Genomic DNA, 27,780 nt, shown 5'->3' with positions numbered 1-27,780 from the left:
GGCTGGTTATTTATTTTATTAGAAAATAGAGTGTTTATTTAAAGAACATTAAAAGGCCAAGGACCTGCATGAGAGTTGGCATGAGCAGGAGTGGATCTCAGGCTCAGCCAGACTGAGCGTAGGGAGCCTCTCCACGGAGTCAGGGCCTCAGGGGAGGCCAGGGTGGGGGACCCTCGGGTCTAGCAGGAGGGCAGGGAGCCGTCAGTGAGCACCAGGACGCAGTGCAGAGCTGGGGCCAGTGGTGCTGGTCGGCCTCTGCAGGCTCAGCAGCTCACCAGGTACATCCCTGTAGAGGAAGGGTTGTGAGGGGTGCAGGGTAGGCCCTTGCCCCTAGCCTGGGATCCCCCAATCCTCTTCAGAACACCCCTGTAACTCACTGTTCCCACAGCCCCATGGACCCCAGCAGCCCCTTGGGGGGACGGGAGAATGGGGGTGGGGATGCGTGCGCCAGAGGGGCTTCTGGCTCCCTGCCTTGGGTTCTTGCAAGGATGCCGGCCAGGGGACACTTCTTTTTTTTTGGCTGCACCCGCGGCACATGAGATCTTAGCTCCCCAACCAGGGATCGAACCCGTGCCGCCTGCAGTGGAAGCTTGGAGTCTTAACCACTGGATTGCCAGGGAAGTCCCGTAGGGGACACTTCTTGATCCCTCTCATTGGGGCCCTGGCCACCCTTCTCCACCTGTGCCCCCCATCTTGGGTCTCCAGGCCCCAACACTCACCTATCCTTCCCAAACACCCCAAATGCCTCCCCCACCCTCGCACCCTGGCAGAAGCAGGGAGTGGGGCTCAGAGCCCGGCCTGGTCTTGGCTCCGGGGATGCGCAGCGGCAGGGCGAGTGCGTACCTGTGGCGAACCTTCTCTTCACCAGTGACATGCGGTAGCCACTCCCCACCAGCTCCAGGTCCACGCCGGACAGAGTGGCCCCCTCGCTGGTGAACTGAGCAGCCACAGGGCTGGGTGTGCTGGGCCCCGAGCATGGCTCCCAGCTGGCAGACAGGCGACCAGAGCCTGGGGAGGTCTGAGGTCAGCTGTGTCCTGTCCCCGACCCCAGTCCTGCTGTGACCTGGGCTCCTCCTCAGCCCTGCACCCGAGCCCTTTGATCTGTGGCTCTGTCTGTTCTGTTTGACTTTCTCTTGTGTCCTGCACCCTTTTCCTTTGGCCCAACGGGGCTGTGTGTGGTTTGCAAAGGAATCCTGCCTCAGGGCCTTTGCACCTCTTGTGCCCACCCCTTGGGATGCCCTCTCCTCCAGCTTCGTCAAAGCCCTTTCAAGCTTTCCTTGATGCCTACGCTGCCCTGCTCCTAGCACATCCCCAATCCTCCCCAAGTTTGTTTTTTAAATTTTTTTAGCTGTGTCGCGCAGTTTGCGGGATCTTAGTTAACCAACCAGGGATCGAACCTGCACCCTCGTCAGTGAAGGTGGAGTCCTAACCACTGGACTGCCAGGGAATTCCCTCTCCCCTAGTTGAAATAAGCCTCTCCCATTTGAGACCCCCAAGACCTTAGGCACAACCATAACTCACCCCCTGTCTCGGACACATCCGGAAGCTTCCATAGGAGCCGCTTCTCCTCCAGGTTCCTGGCATCAAGAGAAGCTTGGTCCAGTCTCCACCAGAAAGGACATTGGGAGCCCAGGGTCCCAGCTCAGTTGCCCCTTGGCTACATGACCCGAGAAAGCCGGGTCTCCTTCCTGGCCTCAGTTTTCCCATGTGTGAAATGCGGGTGGGGTATGGAGCAGCTGGTTCCTGAAGGCTCTACAGCCTTGCAGCACTTTTAGATGATGCATTCGGCCCTATAAATTTGACTTCTTGGTGGCAGGTTCTACCTTCTGTACAAAACAAAGGCAACATTGTGCATTGACTAAAAGCCAGGGACCACGAGTGGGTGGCTGGGTTGAAATCCTGGTGTGACCTTGGTAAGTGACTTAGCCTCTGTGTGCCTCAGCTCCCCCTCCATAAGTGGGGATGATGGTAGCCAACCCCTTGAGGGATTGCTAAAAGCCTGTCAGCATGTGCAGAACACATGGAACAAGCCTGACATGTAGGAAGCTCTCGGTGTCAGACATTATTATTGCTGGTAATATCACCCTTAGCTCCAAGCAAGGTGAGCCCACAGTGAATGGTCAGGCCTAGGGTGGATCCTTCAGCTGGCGTATCAAAGGGAGGTCTGCTAGGTTCTGGGGGGCACTGCTGAGCTTCCCCAGGCCTCCCACACACCCTCACCAGGTGGCAGCCGGCTGCAGGCGGACGTTGGTCACAGGCTCCCCTATGGGCAGCAGGATCTGGACATTGGTGAGTGGCGTGGGCACGGCCGTGGCACCAGGCCGGTAGCTGTACTCCACCGAGACCTGAGTGAGGGTCGCCCCGCACTGCCAGTGGGCGCTCAGCTGCAGAGGCACAGACTGGGCACCGGGGCGGGAGAACTAGGGGAAGGGAGAACAGGAGAGAGGACACGGCTCGAGCTGTCCCGTCCTGCCACACCGCACACTATTCAGCCACACTGCCCCTGCCATGCCACCCGCCATTCAACCGACCGGACTGCACTGCCTAGGACACCCCAGGGGCTCTTTGTTGATGAGAGGCTGTGTTACAACACGTCTCCAGCAGAGGGCAGAAGAGTGCCGCATTCTAACAAAGTCTTGGGGACAGGTGCGAGCTGCCAGGTCCTGAGATCGGACCTCTTCTAATCTGCACGATGGGGGTCATCTGCACCAGTGGAGGCCAGGCCTCTCTACACTGCCCACCCCGCCTACAGCTCAGCCCACGCTCATTGCTATCAGCCTCCATTTCTGCTGCCTGCTCAACCCTGTCCCCACCCACCAGCCCCTCCCTGCCCCCTCTGCCCCCGCCATCCACCTGGCCCACCTGGTACCGCAGCAGCACTAAGTTGTAGTAGGAGGCAGCTGGGTTCTGTTCTGCCTGACGCTGCAGGGCCTCAGTCAGAGCCGCCATATTGAGCCAGAAGTCTTTGGTCTCAGGGTCGCTCTGGGAGGGGTCACTGCAGAGACGGGGAATAATCAGCCCAACCCTCGGGAGATGCCGTCCCAAGGGCCTCCAGCATCCCACCTACACCAAGGGCTTCCTAAAGATGCAGATTCCCAGGCTAACCTTGGGACCGATAAAGCATAACTCCCAGGGAAGGGCGAGGGTGGGAAGCAAAAGACGGAAGGAGAGTGAGTTTCAGAGAGGGAGAGCAGCTTGCCCAGGGTCCCACAGCAAATCCCAGGAGGCAGAACAGGAATTCAGAGCCGGGGCGCTCCTGGCCCCCACCAGTCCCTGGAACCCCCTAACTTTTCTCCCTTTCCTCAACAGTACCTGAAGAGCAGGTCAGCATTGGGATGGAAGTGTTCAATGGGGGTTGTGTGCACGAGGCGGAAGCTGAGGACCGGTGGGGGTGGGGTTCCGCTGAACACACGCACGATACCAGCAGGGAAGGTCATGGTCAGCTCCCCAGTTACTCGAGCCAGGCAGCTGGTGGGGGCGGGTGGTGAAGGCACTGGGCATTGGCTCAGGGCTCTGCCTGACACCTCACGCTCCCCTCTCTCCTAGTTTCACTGTAGCCTGTGGCTCACCAGGTCCCTCAGAATCAGCAAAGCTCTGACCATGGCCAGCCTCCCAGCCCCAGCCTCCACCTCTTGTGTCCCTGCCTGGACAGCAATCCAGACACCAGGAAGAATCCACACTGGGCTGAAGGAGACAGGAACACCCCCTTCTCCAGTTCTCTTTTCCCCAGGCCGCCAGGAAGCTCAAAGCAAAACATTCAGTTTTGTAACTGTCCTCAGCTGGGGTTTCCGGTCCAATACTCTCCTCCTCTTTGTGGTTTGATCTTAAGGTCTTTTCAGCTGGGCACCGTCCCCAGATTATCCCTGGTCCCTCAACTCACCCTTAACCTGCCCCCTCCACGGGCCTGGCCTCTGGTCTTGCTCCCTTCAGTCTGACGCCCACAGCAGCCTCAGAGGAGTTCCTCTAAACAGTGGCTGCATCAATGCCTAGCCCTGGTCAAACGCCTTCCACGGTTCCTACAGCCCTCACGATGGGTCTGGTTGTTCAGCTCAGTGTTCGAAGCTGTTCCACAGTAAAGCAGATCATGAAACCCATTTGAAAGCTGTCCCTGCCGGAACCTAGATGCACAGCCCCCAGGGAGCCCTGTTTGCCTGTCACCATCTGCACTGTGCCCCACCACTGTGTACCTGGGGTTGTGGCCACGGAAGTAGGCGTGGACATACTCAGTGAAGGCAGTGGCCACGGGCAGGGCATCCTGGGAGCCCAGGACCACAGGGCTTGGGCCCCGGGAGACTCCTGGGGGTGGCAGGGAGGGAACGAGGGACAGGAAGAGTGAGCACAGGTCCCAGGCTCCAGAACCCGCCCTCTGCCGACACGGCCTCCATTGTATCACTAAGCCACGCACCCGGACCAGAGAAGGTGAAACTGAGGCCCAGAGAGGACGCACGTACCATGTCCTGCCTGGGATGAGAAGCTGGGCCGTTCTGGGATGGTGCTGGGGGCTGAAGAGCCCAGTGGGGAGGGGCTCAGGGAACGAGACTGGAAGGGAAGAAGATAGGCCGGCCTGTGAACACCCTAGTGGCAGTGCCCCGATGCTGACCCTGGAGGCGACCCCCAGCCCGGCTCCTGCCACCACCCCCCCTCACCCTACCAGGTCCCCGTTGCTGCGCATGAGGGGACAGGATGCTTTCCTGGAGCGAGGTCTCCGGGGTGGGGCTGCCAGGCCCTCCCTGGCTGCAAGGTCAGCAGGTACAGGCATCAAGTCTGGGGAATGAGCATAAGAACAAACATGGCTGAGCTGCTGCCTGGGCCTCTCCAACCTCCCCAGTGGAGGAACTCAGCCCCCAACTGGGAGGCGGGCTTATAGGAGGAGACCCCCTGATGGTTGGGGGTCCTAGGGCTGCAGAGAAGGTGCTGGACAGGACTGTAGACACCATCTGCAACCCTGAGTCTCCCAGACACCAGACTGGTGGCTCGATAGGGGGTGAGCTCCCCATCGCTGGGAGTATGCAAGCAAGGGCTGGATGCTCAGGAGGTAGGCACTCTGCGGGGGGGTGGGGATTTGGCAGAGGCATTTTACCTAACATTTGGTAGTTCCAAGGGTAGTCTCCCACCCTGGCTTTTGTCTGAGTCACACCCTTCTAAATTAACTAATCATGGTGCAACACCTAGGTTCCCCTTGCTCTCTTGCTTCCCTAGTGTCCCTGCTTTGCTCCATCTACAAACGCTTACTCTCCCACCTCCCCTCCTACCTACACCCCAGGCTGTGCCAAGGTTCTCAACAGGGTTGGATCCTTCATGATGTTGGGGCCGCCCTGCATACTATAGGGTGTTGAACAGCCGCCCTGGCCTCCACCCCTCAGACGTCAGGTATACCCCACCCCCAAGTGGTGACAATCAGGTAACAGTGGTGACACTGCCAAGTGTCCCCTGAGGGGCATAACTGGTCCAGTTGAGAACCTTAGTTCTACAGTAAAGCGCAGACAACTTTATCTGTCTACACTCATGGTCTACACTCACTCCCCTGAGCCCTCCCTTGAACCAGCTCCAACCAGGCTCTTTCTTTAACCAAGGATGGTACCATCACCACTGCTGGGGACCTCATGTGGTCACAGCCCACAGTCCCTCTGACTCAGGCCCCCAGGAGCCAACCAGTAGCCAATCCCCTCCTTCCTCCCCCCTCTAGCCCTGCCCCTGCTCCACCCTGGGCGCTCTCCTGCTCTCTCCCTGGGCAGCCTTCCATCCCACTTCAGCTTGATGATGTCTTCATGCAGCTGTCCACAGGGTGCTCCAGCCTGGCCTCCCCCATCCACCTGACATCTAAAGGCCCAGCCTTGACACGCCCTCACCCCAGCTTCTTCCGCCCCATCTTTCCTGCTCTTTCTGCCCTTTCCTCTCCTTTCAGCTGCCCTCAGGCCCTCTGCCCTGCTTCCTCTGTTCTCTGGGTCCCGTGACTGTCTGCTGGTCTTCTCCCCACTGTTACCCCATCACCACTTACCTGGACTCACCTCCCTGGTCTCTGGCTCTCATCCTTGCCTACCAAGCGGTCAGAGAGAGCCTGCAATCCGAGCAGGTCCCACCCCTTCTTTGCTCACAGCCCTCCCTCCTGTGGCTCTGACCCTGCTAGGGGTAAAACTCACATTTCTTCCTGGGACCACCAGCCCCCACCTGATCCCATCTCCCTGCCGAAATCTCCCCCTCCACTCCCTCCTTCTCCCTGTCATCGCTCTGTTCCACCCACACTGGCCTCCTAACTGTTCCTCAAAGGGTCTTGCCTGCTTCCACCCCAGGACCTTTGCACAGGCTGTGCCCTCTGCTGGGAATGCCCCTCCCTGCCATGTCCATATGGCTGCGTCTTCACCTCCATCAAATCCCAGCTCAGATGCTCCCTCCTCAGGGAGGCCCTACCCTTCTGAGTCCTCACCAGGCACCTGCCACCTCCTGCCTTGTTAAATATCCATATCACTATTGTCCCTGCAAGGGTGAGGGTTTCTTCCTGCCGGGGTCCCAGCTGTGTCCCCAGCACCCTGTTCAGTCCCTGGCCACATTACGTGCTCAATCCTCCCCCAGGACTCAGATACCTCTCAGACTAGGGGTGGAGGAACTCACCTCCTCCAGCCACAGCCTCCATCCCCCAGGGACCCGGGGATGGTGCAAGGGGCTGTGGTGAGTCTGATGGCAGCAGGGGCTGCGTCCCCCTCGACTCTGTGGGCGGCACCCTACAGGTAGGTGGGCTCTGTGGGGTGCCAGGGCGGGGAACCCAGGAATCCGGGGAGGGGCCGGGTGCCGCGTGGGACGGTGAGTCCAGGCCGGAGTCCTCCACGTTCTCGGGCGACGAGGAAGAGAAAGGCGAGGGGCTGGAGGTGAAGCCGAGACTGCTAGAGCCTGGGGGAGGGAAGGGGGCAGCCAGCTCCAGACCCCACTCACACGGAGGTCCCATCCATCCTCCCGCAGGCCATACCCATGTCGAGGAAGGTCCACCCCCATCCGATGTCTCCCCCACCCCCCCTCCACCCCAGGCCATGCTCTCTGGCTACTTTCACCTCCACGGATGCCTGCCTATCCACACATTGTCATTCTCACTCCCACGAAGGCCACACCTTCCCACCGGCTCCGCCCATTCGTGCCATGGCCTCGCCCACCCTCACTTTGACCAACAAAGGACCCCCACGTCCTCCCTCCGGCCTGGCCCATGGTCCTGAGCCTCCTGTCCTTGCAGTGGTCCCACCCTTCCTCCTGCTGGCCGCCCAGGTCCCTGAAGCCCCACCCCCATCACCTGTAAAATCTTCATGGTCAAAGGCGGACTCTAGGGGAGGCCCAAAGAGGTTCTTGGAAACCTGTTCATCCGATTGCAGCCTCTCTGCACAGCTGGGGACAGGGAATGGACAAGAGGGGTGCTTCCATGCCTCCTCCCACTTCAGGACCTTTGCACTTGCTGTTCTTGGTCTTGAGCTCTGTTCCCCCAGATCTCCCTACAGCCACCTCCTGCTCCTCTTCAGGGCTCAGCTCAAAGTCCTCCCCACCTCCCCTGCTACCCCTCCACCACGGCCCCAACTAAAGTCACCCACTCCTATTTTCCATCACATTGCCTGCTTTCGTTTCTTCACAGCACTTGGAAGCATCGAATATGCTCTAACTCATTTACTATTTAAAAAATCGGAGCCTCTAGAATGTGACTCTGTCAAGAAGGAGGGCCTGTCTTGGTCATTTATCTCCAGAACACAGAATAGCACAAGTACACATAAGGTGCTCAATAAGTGTTCATCAAGTGAATGACTAAGTGGTCCCTCAAAAATGGCACGCCCTTAACTCCCTGCCAGGATAAGAGAAGGGTAGTCAGAGACATGGGGAGGCAGCAGGGGAGAAGGAGAGAGGCAAGGATGTTCCTCACTTGCTCACCCATGTGGGCCCAATGCCCCACCTCCCGTGGAACCCACCTGCCAGCCCTTGGGGCAGATCGAGGCCTCTGTAGTTTCCCAGCAGTGTCCCCTGCAAGAGATGTACCTCCTTAAGTCTTTCTGTCGCCAGGCCTGCACTGCTTCCCACTGCACACCCCAAGGAGACCAAGGTTTGGAGCTGTCGAATCAGCTACCCAAGGTGACCAGCAAATCAGGCAGAGAGGGGTTCGAACCTGATCCAACTTGGCTCCAGCCTCTGGCTTCTTTCCCAGCCCCAGCGATCCCTTTTGGCTCTCATTTAATTCTCATAATGACCCCATTTTATAAAAGGAGATCAGAGTGGGTAAGCAGCCTGCCCCAAGTTACACAGCAGAGCTGGAATTCAAACCCACACCCACACTCCAGGCCCAGTCTCCCTTCCACGTGCTCCTCGTCAAACTGAAGACCCCTTAACAGGCTACTCACGTGAAGAATGGCGTTTCATGGTGCCCTGTGGACAAAGGGGTGGCATCAGGTCGGTGGCATCCAGCCAGCCCCACCCGCCCCACACACAGCACCTCCCCACGCCTCACCCCTGGGCCAGGAGGGAGGATGAGGCTGCCAGCTGTGGCCCTAAGCTGTGCTGCGGCTGCCTCGGGGCTGCAGGTTGGGGCCCGGGCCGGGGCGGGCTTGATGTGCACGTAGAATTTGCGGGGCTCTTCATCATCGAAATCGGAGTCACTGGATGAGAAGCGGGAGGGCTCCGCTGTGCGTGCACTGCAGTCAAGGGGTCAAGCGGATTCCAACACGGGGTTTCCCTCCAGTCAGCCCTCAAATCCATCTCTTCCTGCTCACATCCCTTCAAGGCGCTGCACAATTCCATCTCTCACCACTTGCCACCCTTGCCTCGACACCATGTATTTGCCATTCTCCTCCCCCCACAAGCCTTCATACAAGCGTGCCCTGTCCTGACTAGTAAACTCCTATTCAGTTGCTAAACCCCAACACCGGAGACCCCCTCCTCCAGGAAGTCCCCTTGGCTCCCCCTCTGGGGTAACCAAGCTCCCCTCTCTCCCTCTTGTTCAGCCCTGACCCCGCAGGGCTAGTGTCTGCATTTGAATCTGCTTGGTTCACAGCTGGAGGCTCCCCTCAGGAGGGTTGCTAATGGTGGGCAGGTCACTGTAGACAGAGCTGTCCTTGCTGTGCCAACAACTGCCCCCAGAAGGCTCCAGGAGGATATTGTTCTGGGTCACATCAGGCCGGACAGTGAAACCTTCTTCATCCACCTCTGGACATCTCTGGGGGGGACAAGTGGTGAGTTAGTCTCTCTGTTACCAAACCTCCCATCTCACCCCGCCATGCCCCCCTCCACCTCCGGGCCCTGACTCAGACCGAGAAACAACCCCAACGTCAATAACGATCTTCTCGCAGTTTGTGGGCAGGTTCTTGGAGGAACAGAACATGCCGTAACCTGTCCTGAGGGGCAAATCGAGGCTAAGAGGGGACATTGGTCCCTCCCACGTGGTCCATGGGAGTTTGCAGCCATGGTGGGATTTGAACCTGGTCCCTAAGCTGTGCTACCTCTTGCCCCTTAAGCTCCAGGCTTGGCTTCCAGGCCTGGGGCGGGGGGGGGGGCCAAGGTGGGATGGACCCCTCCCACTTGCAGCCCGGCCTGGCCCCTCCCATGGCACTCACCCCTGAATCAGGCTCCCGGGAATCTCTGGGAATGCAGAAGGAGGTGTCAGTGTCAGCTCCCCCACCTCCTCTGGCCCTCCCCTCCGCCCCCAACACCGGACACGGAACCTGTGGCCAGCCCCTGGGCTGCTATGTTGTCCTGAACTAGCCCTGAAGGTGGTGGGAACTTGGGAATTGCTTGGGGCCAGGGTGGTGAATCTGGAGTTAGCTGAGCATGGGGTGTTCTCAGTCAACTTGGAAGGGGAGGAACCCTGGAGTTAGTCTGAATGTAGGGCTCACCTTGGCAGGGAAATAATGGGGTTAGCCTTGGCAAGGGAAAGAATCCTGGGCTAGCCTGGGCAAGGGTAATCCTGGGCTGGCCAGGGAGACCATGAGCATAGGGAAGAATGTGATACTAGTCTGGGCAGCAATACTCTTGCGCTCATCTTAACAAAGCAAGAATTGCCAGGCTAGATTAGGTGGGGAAACATAAGGCTAGCCTTGACAAAGGGAGAAATCCTGGGCCAGCCGGGGAAGGCGGAACAGGCAGGCCCTGATCTAGTTTTGGGCAGTGGTAATATTGAGCCAGTCTGGGACAGAGGAGTTCCTGGCCTAGCCTGGAATATGATTCTCCTGGGCTACCCTAAGCAGGGGCCTTCTGGGATACCCTGGGCAGGGGGAGGGATCTTGGGTTAGCCTGGGCCAGGGCTGGGTTGGGGTGCTTCCTCACACAGCTGCAGGTGGCTCCCGCTCCCGCCGGCTCAGTCCTGGGAGGCGAAAGGCCTTGGCTCCCCGCAAACGTTTCATTGCTGAGGACAGATGAGGGGGATGCAGCTGAGCCCTGGGGGGCTCCCCTTACCATTCAGATCTGTCTCCCTCATCCCTGTGGTCCAGCCTGGGCATCCAGGCCCAGACGTACTTGCCTTCCTGCAGGGCAGCCGCACTGTACGCCTCAAAGTCCAAAGGCCCTGAGACAGAAAAGATTGAAAAACTCAGCTGGGCGGGGAGACTGGGCCTGGCAGGGGTAGCAGTATACCTTTGGCCACACAGTGGCACCTGGATTTGAGCTCAAGACCAGTCAGGGCCCAGGGCCTGAGCCAAGATGCTGAACCAGCCCCAGAGATGGTCATGAGTGGGATGGGTCAAGTGTTCTGGTCCTGCCTTGGATGGTTGCCACCTTGGGATGGACTGGAGGGGACACTGCCCGAGTTATTTCTTCTACTTCCAGCATTTCTGGGTGGAACTTGGGTGGCTCAGGGGATGGACCATAAGTCTGTGAGGTGGGCTGAGCCTCAGGTGCCAGAACGATGACCTGGGACTCTCTCTCAAGGGTGATGGGGAGCCGTAGAGGTTATGTGAGCAGGAGCAGGGCTTGACAAACCTGGAGCCAGTGAAGGGCAAGAGTGGGGGCCCACACAAGGAGAGGTGGCCTGAGCTGGTGCTGAGCTACAGAGACAGGAGGGAGAAAAGACAGACCCTAGTGGTTGACTAGAGCTAGGGATGTAAACTGTGTACCAGCATCTACTGAGTGCCTACTATGTGCCAGGTACACACTTTGCCCTTTATCTGCATCAAATTACTGAACATTCACAACACCATTAGGTGGGGGTTATTATCATCCCCACTTTACAGATGAGGAAACTGAGACTCAGAGAAGGCAAGACAGACGTCCAAGGTCACACAATGAGCGACAAGGAAAAGACACAAACCCAGATGTGACCCCAAAACTTTTGCTCTCAATTCTTCCTCGACTCTGTATCTGGACATTTTCAAATTGGTCTCTTGCTCAACAACCCTCAGTGGCTCTCTTGGGCCCTCAGGGAAAAGTCTGAAAGGCTGAGCTTGGCATTCAAGGCCTCTCTGGTATCCAGTTGTAAGAGATTTACGCATAAGATCAGGCAGCAGATCCTCTTCCTCTGTGGGCTGCTGAGTTAGATTTGTCATCAGCCCATTTTTCTGATGAGGAAAACGAAGCCCAGAGAGGTTCATTCTCTTCCCTCTTGAGTCCTGTTCCTTCCCTACAGCTCCACAGCCCTACCCCCACAGATGCCCAGACTCACCTGGCTTCTCCTGGCCTGTGCCCTTGCTCTCTACAAACTTCCTCAGCAGCATCTCCACGCTGATGTTTTCTATGTTCTGCTTAAACTCCTCATGTACCTGGGCCAGGCAGACGGAGTGTGCAATGAGGCAGGGCCAAGGCCCTCTTGGCCAGAACCCCAGCTTCATTCCCCACCCCTGGCCCCACTCACCTGCCCAATCTGCACATGGGTGTCCTCCACTGAGTGAGCATAAGAGGCCAGCAGCGCCTTCATTTGCCGCAGGTGGGTCTCCTCCATGGCTTGGAAGCGCTGAGGCAGGAGGGGAGGGGCAAATGGGAAGGTGGGGCCACAAGGAGTGGCTATGTGACCCAGCCTGACCAATCCGAATATTCCAATCCCCTGGCCTCGGTGATTGGTTTGGGGAAGAGCTCTGGGACTTTTGCTGGAACCATGGAAAAAAACACTTTCATACCCTAAGTCAATGTGTTGGTGGATGCATGTGGGGGCTGCTGGTGGCTACTTTGCTACACACACATGCACACACACACACACACACACACACACACACAAACACACACATCCGGGAGGGCATGTCTGCCTGGGAGTAAAGCCCTCAGGGAGAAAAACAGACTTGAGAAGCAGAGAGGCACAACTTCCTGCCAATGCCATTTGAGCACCTGGATCCAGCCATACCTGAAGCTCTGACCCCTGAACTTTTCAGTTCCCTGAGCCTATACGTCTCCTTGTCAGTTTGAATGAAGATTTCTATCACTTGCAACTTTCTATAACTGCAAAATCAGAAAAAAAAAATCTGATTCTTAATCCCGAGATCCCAATCTGCTTTTCAAACATTTGGGTAGACAGAGACCCAGAGAGGTGCAGTGCCTTGCCAAAGGTTGCAGAGCTGGTGAGAGATGGAGGCTGCACCAGGAATCCAGGCTTTTCAGCTACCATGACATGTTGGGAGACTCTTGGCTTCTAAACCCTACACTGTCTTCTTCAAAAACCTCATCAGTGATAATTAAAATAATAATACTAATACTTCATAGAGTGGTTTCTATGCACCTGGTACTAGTCTGAAAACTTCACATATGGTGACTCATTTAATCTTCACAACAATTCTATGAGGCAGGTACTATTACTGCCCCGATTTTACAGGTGGGGAAACTAAGGCACAAAACTGATTTGGTTTTTGAAATAATAATAACAATAACAATAGCTAAGTGGCTCTAGAATTCTACGGCTTTAAGCCTGTGATTCTAAGGCTTCTGGAGTCGAGGATTTGGAAGGTTCTGGACTTCTGGGGCCCAGAGCATCCTGGGCCCAGGAATGTGTAGGTCTCCAAGGTACAGATGTCTGGTTCTTACCAGAGCTGAGTCCAGCATCTTCTGCTCGAAGTCGGCACGGGCTGAGTTGTACTTCTCCACTGAACGCCGCAGGCTCTCTGCTGCCTTCTTGGTCTTGGTCTCTGCCTAGGAGGCACAGGGAGGGGACAGAGTTGAGAGGGTGACACTCAGGGCACTTCCCCTGGCCCCATCCCCCAGTACGTAGACTCCTTGGGGTGCCCAGCATGTATGTGGTTCATGCAGGTTCAATGACCATCGCTCTGTGATATGTTTTCACTCTCCCAGCAGGCAGCTCCGTCACCCCTCGGCAAACTCCTCTGACCTGTGTAGGCCAGCGGTGGCTGGGGACCTGCAGCTGTGTGCCCACCTTGTCCATCTCCTTCTGGCTGGTGCTCTCCCTCCGCAGCCGCTCCTGGTCCATGCAACGGTTCAGGAAGTTCTCGCGGGACTTGGGCAGGAGCTGGCTGACGCCTGCAAGGACCTGCACAGCGTCCAGGGTGCCCACTGCTTCCTCCTTGCACTGTGGGGGCGGAGAAGAGCATGCGGGCCACCTGAAGCCCCTGCTGGGGTGCAGGACCTGAGCAGACCCCAGGTATATGCCGTGAAATTCCCAGCTTCCCAAACTCTGTGGGATTCCAGGTCCTCGAGAATACTTTTTCTGAGTATTCTATGAATTTCAAAAATTGTAACTCTTTAAATATGTAATATTTACACATAATTCACATTTCAGAAGGTTTGAAGGGATGAGTTCAGGTAAAAACCTCCCATTATTACCATGATAGTTCTCCAGAAATAACTGGCACATGGACCATCAAATGTGTCCATTTTTTATGACAAATGGCAACAGTTCATACTGTTAAACTCACGGCTTTTTCCACTTAATAATTCATTCCCAAGATTGTTCCATATCAGCCTGTAGAAAATTTCCCTGTTCCTCAATTTTTAAAAAACTGTGGTAAAATACATATAACATAAAAGCTGCCATCTTAACCATTTTTAACTGTATGAAGTACTACCAACTCCCTTTTTAAGAGCGGTTAAAAACCACAGACTCAAGACCTCCCTGGCAGTCCAGCGGTCAAGACTCTGCACTTCCACTGCAGGGAGCGCAGGTTCCATCACTGGCCAGGGAACTAGGATCCCGAATCCCGCAAGGTAAGGCCAGAAAACAAAACAAAACAAACCAACAAACAAAAACCCCTGCAGATTCTAGGGATCTGTAAATGCAAAGCCTTTATGCCTCTAGAATTATAAGCTTCAAATGTTTTGGGATCCCAAGAGTCTAAGGTCTGGCTCTTCTGAGTCTAGAAACATCAAATAACAAGATCTGTAGCCCCTGATGCTCTAGATCAGGGGTCATTTTCACACATCACAAAATATTCTTCTTTTGATTTTTTTTCCAACCACTTAAAAATGGAAAAACTATCCTTAGCTCGAGGGCTGTAGAAAAACAGGTGGCGGGCTGGATGTGGCCCGCCGGCCGTAGTTTGCAGATCCCTGCTCTTGAATTTTGAGACTGAAATTCACCAATGCTCAGGTCTGTGAGATTCTGAGTTTGATGTCGTGGAATTAACAGAATTCTCAGAGGCACACACCAGGGGCTGGAGGTTCCAAGGCCCCAGAAGTCCTGGGATCCTGGGAGCCACTGGCATCCCCCATCCACCAGCCTTGTGGTACCCACAGCACACACCTTCTTGTGTGCCTTAAGCTGTTCCTCGCCGTAGCGGAGCACGTCCTTGATGAGGTCCTGCAGCTTCCGTGTCAGCTCCAGGTGGCAGAGCGCCAGCTTGTCTGAGGAGACTCGGAAGACCTCCCAGAGTGGGGCGAAGGTCCTGGAAACAGGTGGGGTCACACATCCCGGGCCTAGCAGGCCCAACCCCCCAGGGACCCCTCATACAGCATGACTGGCATGGGGTCAGGCATCTGATGTGTGCCGGGCCCTGCTAAGCATGAACACATATGAATTCATTTAATCCCCACTGCAGTTGTGTGAGGTGGGCCTGTGGCACATGGGGAAACTGAGGCACGGGAGGCTCCATAACTCACCCAAGGGCCCTCAGCAAATGAATATCAGAGCTGGAATTTAAACCCAGGCCGAGGCCCCGCAGTCCTCTGTCTGGACTCCAGGCCCCGCCTGATACTCACAGGCAGCTGAGACTCAACCTGCCCATATCAAGTTTGCGGGGCTTTCCCACCTCGACAGAAGACCCCTGCCTTCGCTCTCTGCTGCCGCCATTTCGGCCCCCGAGAGAACCTTTGCCCTGCAGGAGCCACAGGGAACTTTGCAATGCCAGTGGAGCCACATCACATCCTGGTTTAAAAGTCACCTGTGTGTTGGGGCCCTGTGGCCCCCTTCCCTCTCTTTCTCCCCTACTTCATCTCCACTTTGTCCAGGCCCTGCAGCCATGCCAGCCTCTTTGCTCTTCCTTGAACACGTATGGTGCGTTGCTGCCTCAGGGCCTTTGCACTAGCTGAGCCACCTGCCTGGGTCTCTGTCCCGCAGACACCCCCATGGCTGATTCCTTCACATTATTGAGGTCTCAGCTCCAGAGACAGTGTCCAGCCTCTAATGCTCCTATTTTGTTCTCTTCCTAGCACTTTTCTCCCTGGGCAAGGACTTTGTTCATGTTTGTGGTTAACAACCATCTCGTCACACATCCCAGATGTACACCTATGAACGGGGCATGAAGGTGACTGGAGGCTTTATCTGTCTTGATTGCCCTGGGCCCCCTGGTGCCTTGAACAGTGCCTGGCACACACTAGGTGTTCAGTAAATATCCGGTGAATGAATGAATGAACTAGTGAATGAATAAACTATACTCCTCTGTCCAATTAGCCCCATAAGCAGGAGGATGACTCCCTGTTCCACATATCACAAGTGTGAAGAGATGTCCACCCAAGGGCAGGCTCCTGTTGCCCCCCAGCGCCCCACACCCTTGGCCACTCCTGTCCCACCCAGAGCCCACTCACCCCACCGAGGTCCCGTTGCTGGCCAGCTTGGAAAGTTTTGCCATTGCCTTCGAGTAGGTCTCTTCGATGGTGGCCCTGGGTAGGAGGACAAGGCAAGGATGGGGAAGGTTCTGAGCACACTTGGGAAAGGCCCCACACCCCTGGGCCTCAGTTTCCCCATCCCAAACATCTGAGCAGTGGGCTTCCCTGGTGGCGCAGTCGTTGAGAGTCCGCCTGCCGATGCAGGGGACATGGGTTCGTGCCCCGGTCCGGGAGGATCCCACATGCCGCGGAGCAGCTGGGCCCATGAGCCATGGCCGCTGAGCCTGTGCTCCGCAACGGGAGAGGCCACAGCAGTGAGAGGCCCACGTACCACAAAAACAAACAAACAAACAAACAAAAACATCTGAGCAGTGTCTCTCCAGGAGAATGATACAGTCCCCTGACAGGGGGAGGTGTTCTGGAAATTCATGGGAGAGCTTTTAATCCTTAAGTAAAACATCAGTAGTAGTAGCAGCAGTAGCAACAGCAGATAAAAAAAATTTTAAGCACATAATATAAATGTTTTATATGTTTTATCTCATTTAATTGCAGAAGACAAACTCATATTTCCTTTTTCCCTCTAGACAGACACTGCTAAATGCCTGCCTAATATCCACTCACATTTTCATCCTAATAGAACCTCAGTTTTGTTTGGGGTAGCAGTGCATGCCCAGTTAAAACCAGTTACCCACTGGGGTATTTTCTGAGAGAGGCACCCATGGGGTAGCATAAGCAACAGTGGATGGATCCAGGGTCTGAAGGCCCATAAAATAAAGAGTGGCCCCTGTCCTGTATGGCTGCGACAGGTCCCACGTGACAGCCACAAAGAGAAAAACCTGGTTCATAATCCTTTGGACTTGCCGCCCAGATTTAACGGGCGTTCAGCTGCTGAGAAGCTGGGGGGCAGAGGCTGCCTTGCAATTTGAGTTTATTATGTTTTCTCAGACATCGGAGCATTGACATGCTGAGATGTAGATTATTTCATCATACATGATTTTTCTTTTATCATATTCAGGGCCCAAGATTGAGTTTTCAAAATTCTCGTTGTAAGTAGGTCGTATTAGCGTCTCTTCAGGGGGAGGCGTTAGAACCTGGTGATTGGCATTTAAGATGGGGCATGGGGCTGATACTGTTGAGAACCGTTGGTTTGGAGGGTCTTCAAGCCCATTTGGTTCCTGGAGACCCCAGGGGCCTGGATCCTTTCTGGCAGGGCGTGGTGTGGCAGAAGGATGGAATGGGCAAGGGAAAAGGGGGCACCAGGGTTGGGGCACAAGATGAGCATGGCTGTGTGGACTGTGGGACATGGCCATGGGGTGGGTGGGGCTTGGGGACCTCACCTCTCCCGGATGAAGTCTGCCAGCTCCTTGGTGGAGATGGGCCCCTGCTTCACGCTGTGGTACAGGACCTCAAAGCCATGGTTCTTCTCTCCCTGCAGGGAAAGGGGGTGGAGACTGAGAAAGGGGATGGAGAGGACATCAAGGTTACCTAGCAACAGGGGCTGGGCTGAGGATCTAATCAGAAGTCCATCCTCTTGGTTGTAGGGATTGGTTCAGGCCTGAGCCAATCAGCCTGTTCCATTTCCCCCTGGTCACAAGGATTGGTTCATGGGCCTTAATTTGGTCGAGTCAGAAAGAAGCCTGGGGGAATTCCCTGGCGGTCCAGTGGTTAGGACTCTGTGCTTCCACTTCAGGGGGCCCGGGTTCCAACCCTGGTCAAGGAACTAACATCCCACAAGCCGTGAGGCGTGACAAATAAATAAACAAAATTTAAAAATAAATAAAATAAAAATTTTTAAAAAGAAAGAATCCTGGGATTTTTCTCCCATAGTTGAGGGAGAGACATTCTCATTCACTGGTTGTCTCTCTCTGTCACTATCTTTCTGTCTTTGTGCACATGTGTATCTCTGCCTCTGTTTGTTCCTTTCTCTATCAGTCTCTTCCCCTGTTTTTCTCTCTGTCTTTCCATAAATGATTATGTGGTCACAGGAGATACTGGAAACCAAGTGGAAACCATGAACTTTGGAAAGAAGCTGAACCTGAGAGGGTCTGAATAAAAAGTGTGTTGAGTAGAGTTGCTGGATCAAACCAACCCTGAAAGCCACACTACTGCACAACTTTTCAATTTTATGAACTAATATGACCTCTGATGCTTAAGTCACTGTAGTTGTGTTTTCTGTTCTCTTCAACATGAAAACTCCCTCTCTGAGAACCCCACAAAGCAGGATGCAAGTCTGACACCTCTCTCAGGACCCAGCAATATCCAGTACAGGGTGGGGCACAGAAAGGGCACTTCAGTTTGTTGAATAGATGGACAAAAGTTATTTTGCTCTTACCTGGGACTTGTGGGAACAGAGCCTCTACCCTGGTGCCTGCTGATGCCTTGCACCAAACCTCTTTCCTCCTAGTTCTGGGGTCACCATGGTGGGAGAGGCCAGGGCTGTGCTGTGTGATCCAGATCAATCACTGTCTCTCTCTGAACCTATAGTGGCTCCTCATTAAGATAGGGGCAGGGAGTCACCTACCTCTCATATGGGGATGAAGTAAATACCAAGATGATCCACATCACAGTCCCCTAAAGTCCCAAAGGCAACCCTAGTTTTTGCTAATTCATGGTATTACTTAGCTATCATTTTGCTTTAAGGTTGCTCTTGTTTCTTCTCCAAATATATTGATTTAAAAGGGCAACGCTTACCACTATTCTCTTTTTTCTTTTTTTTTTAAAATTTTTTTCTTATTTCTAGGCCACACCACACGACATGTGGGATCTTAGCTCCCCGACCAGGGATCGAATCCATGCCCCCTGCAGTGGAAGCGTGGAGTCTTAACCCCTGGACTGTCAGGGAAGCCCCTACCACTATTCTAAGTGGAAAGCCAGGACCCCTTGCCATAATGAAGGGGATGGGAAAAAATAAGGTAACAACCATGTTTTAATGCCCACCAGATCCTGTCACACGTGAAAGGCAACATGTCTGAACACTGAGCTGTCAGTTAAAAAGGGTGATCAGCTGGGCTCGGAGGGAAGTAGAGGTATTTTAGCACCAAATGGGGCCTTGTAATTAGACTGAAAGAGGAAGCTCATGGAGGGATCCAATGTTATTTAATTCCCAACACAAATCACTAAAGTGATCCCTTTGGGAGCACTTCATAGACCCTCTGGAAATGATGGTTTCCTCCATCCTCCTCCAACCTGAGGGGTTCACCTTCCCAGTTATCTGGAAGCTTGAAGGATAAAGCCAGAAGTCACCACCAGATAATCCCTCTCGCTGTGCAAATGGAAAAATGGAGGCCAAGACTGGGAAAGACCCAAGGCAGCCTCTTGGCCTCGTCAGCAAATAGCAAATGGTGCAGACATGCTGCTCTTTCCCACCACGGTATCTTTGCTGGGGCTGTTACTGTCACCTGGCTCACTAGCCTGCAACTTTTTCAACCCATCCAAATTCTTCCACCTCTCAAGGATCACTGCCAGGCCCTCCTCCTTCAGGAACATTCTTAGACCCTCCTCAGACCCCCACTTCCCAACATTCATTGTTGATCCCTCCAGCTCCCCAGGAATATATTTTCTCTCTTATGTCTAGAATAATACTTCTTTTTTTTTTTTTTTTAATTTAATTTTATCTTTGGCCTCGGCTTGCAGGATCTTAGTTCCCTGACCAGGGATTGAACCTGCACCCTCAGCAGTGAAAGCACACAGTCCTAACCATTGGACCGTCAGGGAATTCCCTAGAATCGTACTTTCAAGGCTCAAGTGTCAAATCCTCCTTTTATGCACTGGGTCACTCTGAGCCAGTGACTTCACCTCTCTGGGTCTCAGTTTACTCATCTGACAAATGGGGACAATGACAGCACTCACCTCCCAGAGGTTTTGGTGAGATGAGGCTGGTACAAGACACAGGGCCTCCTGCACAGTGCTGAGGGCTCAGCAAACAGCCCCAGCAGGCCCCCGCCCACCCTGCCCAGGGGATCCTCGGGTGAGGCTGCACCAGGCACCGCCGCCCAGGCCAGCATCTGGAGCTGACTCAGAGCCAACCGCTGGCCCGTTTCCCAGACCTGGCAAAGCCCCCAGCAGTGTCTGGCTCCCTCAGGCTGGGCTGGCAGCCGAGGGTCCTGGGAGGGGCTGTCTCGGGCTTGTGTCTTCTTTCAGAACTTCTGGACTCCAATCTTGCTCCCACGCCAGCCCCAGAGAGATCTTTCTAATACAGCTTGATCATGTCCCTCTCCTGCTCACACTTCCCCCGTGGCTCCCCAGTGCCGTCCATGCCTCCAGACCTGACTTGGTCCAACAAGGCTGGGGCATCCCTGTCTGGCTTGATTTCCCATGACTGGAGCCTCCTTCAGGCCAGTCAGTGCCCCAGCGTCACCCAGCAAAGAGTTACCAATACTAACAATAGATTAAAAAAGAAACATTAATGAAAAGAAACAGACATTCCAGGGGTACTACCTTAGTCCTGGGGAAGCAGGAGTTTCATCCCTCTTTCCCAGCTGCAGAAACTGAGGCTTTGAGATGCAAAGCCACCTGCCCAAAGGCTCCCAGAAGAGCCCAATTCAAATCCCAAACTCAAAGCTCTTATCCACTGTGTACCAGGCTATCTTTGGAAGGAGGAGTTGGGGGTGGCTTCTATTTTCTCTTTGCTGGTCTGAATTTTCTGCAGCGAACTGGCATGTCCCATAAATGAAAAAGAATTTAAAAGAAATGTAGGTGCCGCATGCCATTAAGAGAAATTTAAAATAAATGTAGGTGCCGCTGTTAGGGTTCCAATACTTGGGCGACCACCGATCCTCAAACGGGTCAACCTCCCCCCTTACACAGATCGCCAGCAGGGCCTCAGAGAGTGGCAGCCCTTTGATGGGGTCACACAGCCATTCAGAGGCAAATCCAGGGACTCTGGCCCTGGGGAAGGAGGTAGATGTCCGTTTCCCCCACCCCCGCCCCCGCCACCCCTCAACTGGCAAGGGGATGCAGCCCCTTTAAGAAAGCAAGTGCTAGTAAGAGGAGCCCCAGCTGGGGAAGGAGAAAGGCCTGTTGCCATGGGCAACCAGTTGCCTAGCAACTGGGCTTCCTCTGCAAGCTCTGGGCCTGCAACTGAGGAAGGGGCTTTCTGCCCTGGTCCTTCCCTGATTTTCCTGTTCACACATCCTCTGTGGCTCCCCATTAGCCTAGCTCTGTGGGAGGAGTCCTTGTGCCCTCAGCTGGCCACCCAGTGTCACATCTCTGGATTTCTGCCCAGGCTGTTCCCCCTGCCCAGAATGCCTTTCTGACATCCTGGAAAATCAGCCTTCAAAGCCCATGGCAAACACAGCTCTGTGTCCTTGCTCCTCCTCTGGGCATACCCAAGGCTGGGTTTAGCCCTGACCCTACAGGGATGGGTGTATCTTACTGGCTCTGTGTCCGGTCAGGGCTTGGATGGAATCTCTTGGGGGCTCCATCATCTCCCACAGTTGGCTGGGTGTGGGGTGGTGGTGACAGGGAGGGAGGGAGGGAGTGAATGAATAAAAACAAGTCTGTCTCACTTGGCTCTTTGAGTCACAGTATGTGGTCCCCTGCCTGGAGGGCAGACAGGTGAGCGGGTCCCTAGGGGTCAAGTGAAGAAAACCCCCCAACTCTCCAGGATGGGGAAGATGTGGAAATTCCCTGGATGGAATGATCCTGGATCCTGAAAGTTCAGTCTGGCCCTGGGTTTGAGCCCTGACTCTTCACTTTCTCACTGGGCAACTTTAGGTAAGAGATTCCTACTCTGGGCCTCAGTCTCCCTGTTCAACCTGTGACTTGCCCAAGATCACAAAGCCTATGACATCTGGGGATATAGATTCAAACCCAGCCTGACTTTTCCCACTTTAACTTCTACCCACTGCAGACCCGCCATCTGCCCAAGACTGCCCACAAGCCCCCAGGTCCCTCCATCTCCATAAAAGCCCCCACAGCCCTTCCAGGAGCCCCCATCAAAGTAACAGTGGATCTTACTTACCCAAAAATACTCCCCAAAATACGACATCCTGATGGCCTCTATGGAGACCTCCGAAGGCTCCCGTCTGGTGCCTGTCTGAGGAGAGAGGCAAGTTTGAGCTATAGTCATAGCCAGCTCAGGCCTGAGGAAGGGAAATTCCAACTGCTCTCCTTGTGGAGGAGGGAGAAAGAGGATGGAGAAGGAACCAAAAATCCCAAGGCTGGGAGTATGCCAGGGCCCCTGAAATGATACAGCTCTGGGCATGGTCCTCAAGTAGCTCCCAGCCTAGGGGGACAGAGCTGGATACAGATGCCCAAGCCCTGTGGGGTCAGACTAAATGAAGAGATATGGTCTAGGGGAGCCTAGATTAGAGGAAGGGGCATAGGGCTTGGGGTTTTTAAGCATGAATAGGAGTTCATGGTCAGGGATGGGTAGAAAAACTCTAGGCCATTTCACAGATGGAAAAACTGAGCCCTGTCTAGAGGGGAAGCTACTTGCCAAGGCCACACAGCCAGGAAATGACAGTGGATTTGCACTCGGGCCAGCTGAGTCCCAACCTGAGCACTCAGCCCCACGCTGGGCAGCTCCTGTGGGAAGAGGGTTTGGTGAGAGGTGGACACTGGGGCTGTGATCGGCCACATGGCAGTCGGGGTACTTGAAGTGTCCCTAAGTTTCCCTCGGGGTCTCCTGAATCCCTCTACAACAGTCCCCATGTCATGCACACTCCTGTGATGGAAAGCTCATCACTCACCATGGTGACCCAGCTGACACTGGTGCCCCCATGAGTCCCAACCCTATCCCCTGGAAGCCAGTGTGTTCACCTGGTAGCTGAGTCACTGTCCAGCTCCGTGCCTCAGTCTCCCCATCTGCAAAACAAGAGGGAATGCCTAGAAGGGGTCTTGTTGGAGGACCCCAGGCCTCCCTGCAGAGGGGGCAGGGCCAAGCCACCAGGCGAGGGAGGGACACTTGGTGTCCTTGGCATGTTCTTGAGGTTGGGCTTGTCACTGGAGCCCGCAAGCCTCATCCATAATTCATGACCCCGCGGGCAGCTCAGCAGCAGCTGGGAGCCCAGGAGGCACAGTAGCAGCAGGGACAGGGCTGGTGACCGCAGGATGGGAAAGCTCCCTGGGCCTCACCAGGAAAGGACTGAGCAAGGACCTTGGACAAGGCTGCCCCTTTCTGAGCCTCAGTTTTCTAATCTTGAAAGTGAGTTTAATTCGACCCATTATCAGCTAGCCCCTGGTCACTTGACTTCTGTAAGTCACCCAGCACCCACCATGTGCCTACCTGGCCAGGACAATACCAGGGTCCATGAGATGATTCAGCCCTGGGCCTGCTCTCTGAGGAGCCCTCAGTCTAGGAAATCATAGCTGAACACAGATACCCCAGTCCTGCAGAGTCAAAGCTGAACCAAATGGAGGAACAAGGACTGGGGGACCTGGACTAAAGGAGGGGGTGTGGAAGTGGGGTTTTAAAGCATGAATAGGTGTTCACCAGGCAAACAATTATTTGATTCAACAAACATTCCCAACCACCACCCTGTGCTGGGTGATGCTGGGGCCCCTGAGAAACTCTAGCTCCTAGTGTAGCCCCCTAGTCTAGCTGGAGACATGCTAAGCTGACATCCCAAGGGGGAAAAGCCCTAAATTCCCATCTCATTTCTTAGTTTCTGGCCATGACCTAGACCCTGAGCATCTCCAAATCCCTTAGAGTTATGCTAACTGATAAGGGAACCACTAGTCCCATGTGGCAACTTAATTTTAAACTAAATAAAATTATATACAGTTAAACCCCTAGTTCCTCAGTTGTACCAGTCTTGTTTCCAGGGCTCAGGAGCCACATGGGGCCGGTGGCCACCCAGCTGGAAAGCACAGATACAGTTCTGCTAGACAGTGCTGCTCTAGAGGATCCTAGGAGCCACCGGGCCCAAGTTCCCCAGAAAGCAAGTATCTTGCTACTGTTTTTACAACTCCCATTAGATTGCCCCTCCCCCAACACATACACTGAGCAAGAGAGTGTGTGTGGCGCTGTGACCAGCTCTTCACAGGTACCACGCATTCATTCAACCTTCACAACCACACCGCAAGGCTCAATCTCAACTTTACAAATGAGGAAATTGAGCCACAGAGAGGTCACTCACTGGCCCCAGGTCACTATGATTTTGTCCCTGACCTGTCTGCAAAAGACCTGCTGTTCGAAACTTCCACACGTGGCTCTGGATCTCCACCTTCCCCCGACCACCCTGCCATCCCTTCTGCAACTCAAGAGTCATAATGGGGGTCGGGGTGGCAGAGCAAATGTGGCCCTGCGCAGGCCCCAGCCCGGCCCAGGAAGTGACACCTACTGTTTCTCCTGAAACCCGGGCCAGGTGGAAGGGTCTCCCTTCTGCTCCTGAGCGGGGCAAGGAGGGGCAATGGGGGCCTCCTGGCCTGGGCTCAAACTCACCAGACAGTGAATGCGGCCAGAGCCCCTGTCAGCTGGGGCAGGCACCAGGAGAGAGCCACGTGGCCCCTGCCACTTCCGGTAGCACCAAGCAGAGGTCCCTGTGCCTGGGGGACAGGAAGCTCACCCTGCCCCGCCCACGGCCCAACCGCCGCCTCCCCTCCCCCTCCAGACAGCACCCATGGGACCTCCCTGGCACCGTGCAGGTCCTGGGTGGGTAAACTGAGGCCCCTAGCTGGGGCTATTATTACCGAGCAAAGAATCTTGACAACAATTGTGAAATAATAGTACCCACAAATTGAGCACCAACCCTGGGCTAAACAGTCCACACCTCACCATTCTGAGGTGGGCCAATGATGCCTGCTTCACTGGGGGGGGAACCCAAGACTCAGAGAGGGGAGTCCACCTGCCCAAGGTTGCACAGCCCATGAATGGGAGCACCAAGACTCGAACCCAGGGTCTCATGAGGACATTCATAGGCCAGAGGCACTTTTGATTTCATGGGCCCCTTCCTCCAATAAAAAAAGAGAATTTAAACTATATTTTACAACTACATTTGGCATAGAGACGAATATATTAATACCATATATTAAATGTTTTCTTGACCCCGAAGCTTGTTATTTTTCCCCTTCTGATTTTAAAAGAAGTTAAAACACCTTTACAGACCCTGAAAACATTGTGCCTGAGACATGGTGGTCACTGTGTCTGATGAAGTCAGCCCTGCGTGAACCCAGGTCTCCCAGTCTCCACAGAGCCAGGGCAAAGCCCAGAGATGGACAGGGACTTGCCCAAGGTCACACAGCAGGTTGTCAGTGGACCTGGATGTCCCCATCCTCTGGCTGCTGGAAGTGGGGAAGAGTCCTTCCGGGAGGTGGCTGACACAGGCTCTGTGTGCTGCCCAGAGATCCTCCCTCCCCAGCACCAATTCCCAAAACCTTGGGGCTTCTTGCCGGTTCAGCATTAGAGCAGGTCTCGCAGCAGATAAAACAAGACAGGAACCAAGTCAGCAAAGAAGGCAGGGCTCCTGTTCCTGATGGGTTGTCTGGGGCTCCTGACCTCTCACTTGGTGGCCTTGGGCTGTCCCTCACCTCTCTGGGTCTCTAAGGTTCTGAGAAACAGGATCTGTTATTTTGTTCCCCCTTGGACTCCAATTTGCTCACAGTAGGGCCAGTTTGGGGTTTTTCTCTTCCTTTCCTGTGACTGGCCGCTTGGCTATGCTGTTTCAAGGACCAGCTCTGTCATGTGCTTCCTCCCCTCTAAGGCTGACCACCAGGGCTGTGCCCATTTACACAATCTGGCTTCATTCTCACAATGGCACTTGGAAGCTGTATCTCAACTCAGCCATTACCCCAATGAGGCAACTGAGGCACCGGCCCCATGTCACACAGTGACTGCGTTGTGAACGGCATCTGAGCTCACGCTCAGGAATTTTTCAGTCCTCCCGCCCTGGTCTCCTCCCTCTCCATCACTTCACTTGGAAAACACCTATTGAGCACCAACTGTGTACCTGACTACCGAGCTCTGGAGACACAGCAGGCAATACCCTTGCAGACTTCCCTCTCTCCTACCCCCTGCCCCAACCCGAGTCAACTGTTGACCCCATTTATGCTCACTAATATTGTGATTAGTATTATAATTACAATATTATAATGATTATAATATTGTATGATAATTATTGTAGTATTACAATGATCATGTCTGCATTTGCAGCACTCCCATTCTCACAGTCTGTTCTGATCTTCCAAGGGGGATTCAGCCCATTTCACAGAAGAACACATCAAGGTGCAGAGGGGCAAAGCCATGCACAGGAGAGCTGGATTTGAACCTGGGAGCGTTGGACTCCTAGCCCCACCACAGGGAAAAAGCCCCAAGGGACAGGGGATAGACTGGCCCAGTGCCTCTCACCTCCTCCTGCCCAGGATCCTGCCCAGGTACCGGCTTTGCCCCTGGTGTGGGTGAAGGTATGTGGGTCAGGGTGTGCTCCGGGCAGTCCAGTGAGTGTGACCAGGGTGGAAGAGCCCCTGTTCTGATGATGGCAGCTTGGCAATATGTTTTATTGTCTGGCAGAGCAACCCTTCCAGCAATGCCAGAATGTGACCATCAACCCATTTTGCAGTGCAGTAAACTGAGGCTCAGAGGCCAGCAAGGCATATGGGGAGATTACAAACCTATTGCTCTCTCTCCTCCAACCACCAACATATTTAGCAAAAGGGTAGAGTTACATTTGGCAAAAGAAGTGGGGGGTGGTTCAGAATCTGTAGAATACAAGCTCCAAAGCCCACTTTCAAATTAAAAAAAAAAATCAAGCTCAGGGAGGTCTGTCACCTGCCCAAGGTCACCAGTGAGTCAGGTCCATACAAAGCCATCTCCAGGTCCCCACTGCGGCTGGGGCAGTCGAATTCTGGGATCCGAGGCAGATGGAGGGGCCACCCACCCCCCAACACTCCTCCGCACTCCACTTGCAGCCAGCCTCCAGCAAGATCCTAATTTATGATTTATTTTAATCCCTGGGAACAGATGCTCGCTGCCCACCCCTCACTGAAGCAGGGACCACCACCAAGTCCATGCTCCAAGTCTCTCTAAGCCTGGCCCAGCCTAGCCTGCCAGGCAAGGGACCCCACACTGACCCCTCGTTAGAATTCCAAACTTGGGGTCCCTGCAGAGGACGCCAGTGAAAGGCCCCTCCACCGCCCATCCTTGTGCTGGGGAGGGGGGCTGGAAAAGGACACTCTAGAGGAGGGACCAGGGGACCCCCAGCTCCTCGGCCAGGCCTAGATCGGGGTTCATAGCAGAGAAAAGGGGTTCCTCATCTTGGTCCCCAGGGGTCTACAGGCCAGAGCTGGGAAAAGGGAAATTGGGACTCGTTTCGGCTGTCCTGGGTCCCAGGCTGGAGGGAGAGTGGCGTCCCCATCTCTGCCCCGGAACCTAGACCCAGATACAGGCTTAGAATAAAGGGATCTGGGGAGGGGTCTCGCTTTATAGCTGCCCCGCTCCACGCTCCAGTTCTAGGCCAGGAGATGGAGGATTTGGGAGGGGTCTCTAGCTCCCTCCGCGGATCCCCGATTATCACGGGGGAGCAGGGGGAAGGACGGGGCGCCCACTGCGCAGTCCCCCCACCCCCTGTTCTCCATCCCTCACACCCCGCCGCGCCTTTGACCCCCGGGGCCGCCGCGCTGCTAGGCGCGGTGCCCATAGGGGGCTGCGCGGGCCAGGGGGTTTCGGGGGTGTCTCGGTGAACAGCACTTACCTCCTCAGCTCGGGCCGAGCCCCGCGCCCGCCGCCACCTGCGGCTCGGTCGCTGACACGCGAGCCCGCCCCGCCCCTCCCCTCCCCTCCCCTCCCCTCCCCTCCTCCCCTCCCCTCTCCTCCCCTCCTCCCCTCCCCTCCTCCCCTCCCCTCCCCTCCCCTCCCCTCCCTCCGCGGTGAGGCGCGGCCTCCAGCTGGCTCCGCCTTTGGGGCGCGGCCGGGAG

At 54.9% G+C, this 27,780-nt stretch overlaps 1 protein-coding gene across 4 annotated transcripts; it reads right to left on the bottom strand.

The window, feature by feature from the left end:
- FCHO1 (FCH and mu domain containing endocytic adaptor 1) lies at positions 1-27,656 on the bottom strand. 4 transcript variants are annotated; one of them, XM_067032449.1, is made up of 28 exons: positions 27,558-27,656; positions 22,690-22,734; positions 21,890-21,964; positions 17,265-17,356; positions 15,907-15,981; positions 14,627-14,768; positions 13,304-13,456; positions 12,958-13,062; positions 11,801-11,899; positions 11,612-11,708; positions 10,475-10,519; positions 10,282-10,360; positions 9,573-9,597; positions 9,118-9,175; positions 8,471-8,649; positions 8,364-8,388; positions 7,938-7,989; positions 7,277-7,368; positions 6,610-6,885; positions 4,652-4,764; positions 4,452-4,539; positions 4,188-4,296; positions 3,313-3,468; positions 2,863-2,995; positions 2,221-2,420; positions 1,522-1,577; positions 844-1,008; positions 1-286 (listed from the first exon to the last, which is right to left on the bottom strand). In XM_067032449.1, exons 3-28 carry the CDS (start codon positions 21,914-21,916, stop codon positions 264-266), a joined length of 2,664 nt encoding a protein of 887 aa, XP_066888550.1. In that variant the 5' UTR covers positions 21,917-21,964; positions 22,690-22,734; positions 27,558-27,656; the 3' UTR covers positions 1-263. The 4 variants fall into 4 exon arrangements, with proteins under 4 accessions (XP_066888550.1, XP_066888551.1, XP_066888552.1 ...); XM_067032450.1 differs by having other exon boundaries at positions 21,890-21,960; positions 27,558-27,637; XM_067032451.1 differs by lacking the exon at positions 9,573-9,597 and having other exon boundaries at positions 10,471-10,519; positions 27,558-27,637.
- Positions 27,657-27,780: the final 124 nt, after the last annotated feature.

This window comes from Kogia breviceps, chromosome 4, assembly GCF_026419965.1.
Source record: "Kogia breviceps isolate mKogBre1 chromosome 4, mKogBre1 haplotype 1, whole genome shotgun sequence".
Classification (NCBI taxonomy): Eukaryota; Metazoa; Chordata; class Mammalia; order Artiodactyla; family Physeteridae; genus Kogia; species Kogia breviceps.
This window is presented reverse-complemented; position numbering and strand designations above follow the sequence as displayed.

Excerpts from the sequence above, each read along its gene's own strand:
- FCHO1 (XM_067032449.1), bottom strand. The coding sequence starts at position 21,916 with ATGTCGTATTTTGGGGAGTATTTTTGG. Across the intron at positions 11,900-12,957 it reads AGATGCTGGACTCAGCTCTG|CGCTTCCAAGCCATGGAGGA; the intron begins GTAAGAACCAGA and ends CTCCTGCCTCAG. Across the intron at positions 9,176-9,572 it reads CCCGGGAGCCTGATTCAGGG|AGATGTCCAGAGGTGGATGA; the intron begins GTGAGTGCCATG and ends TGTCCCCCCCAG.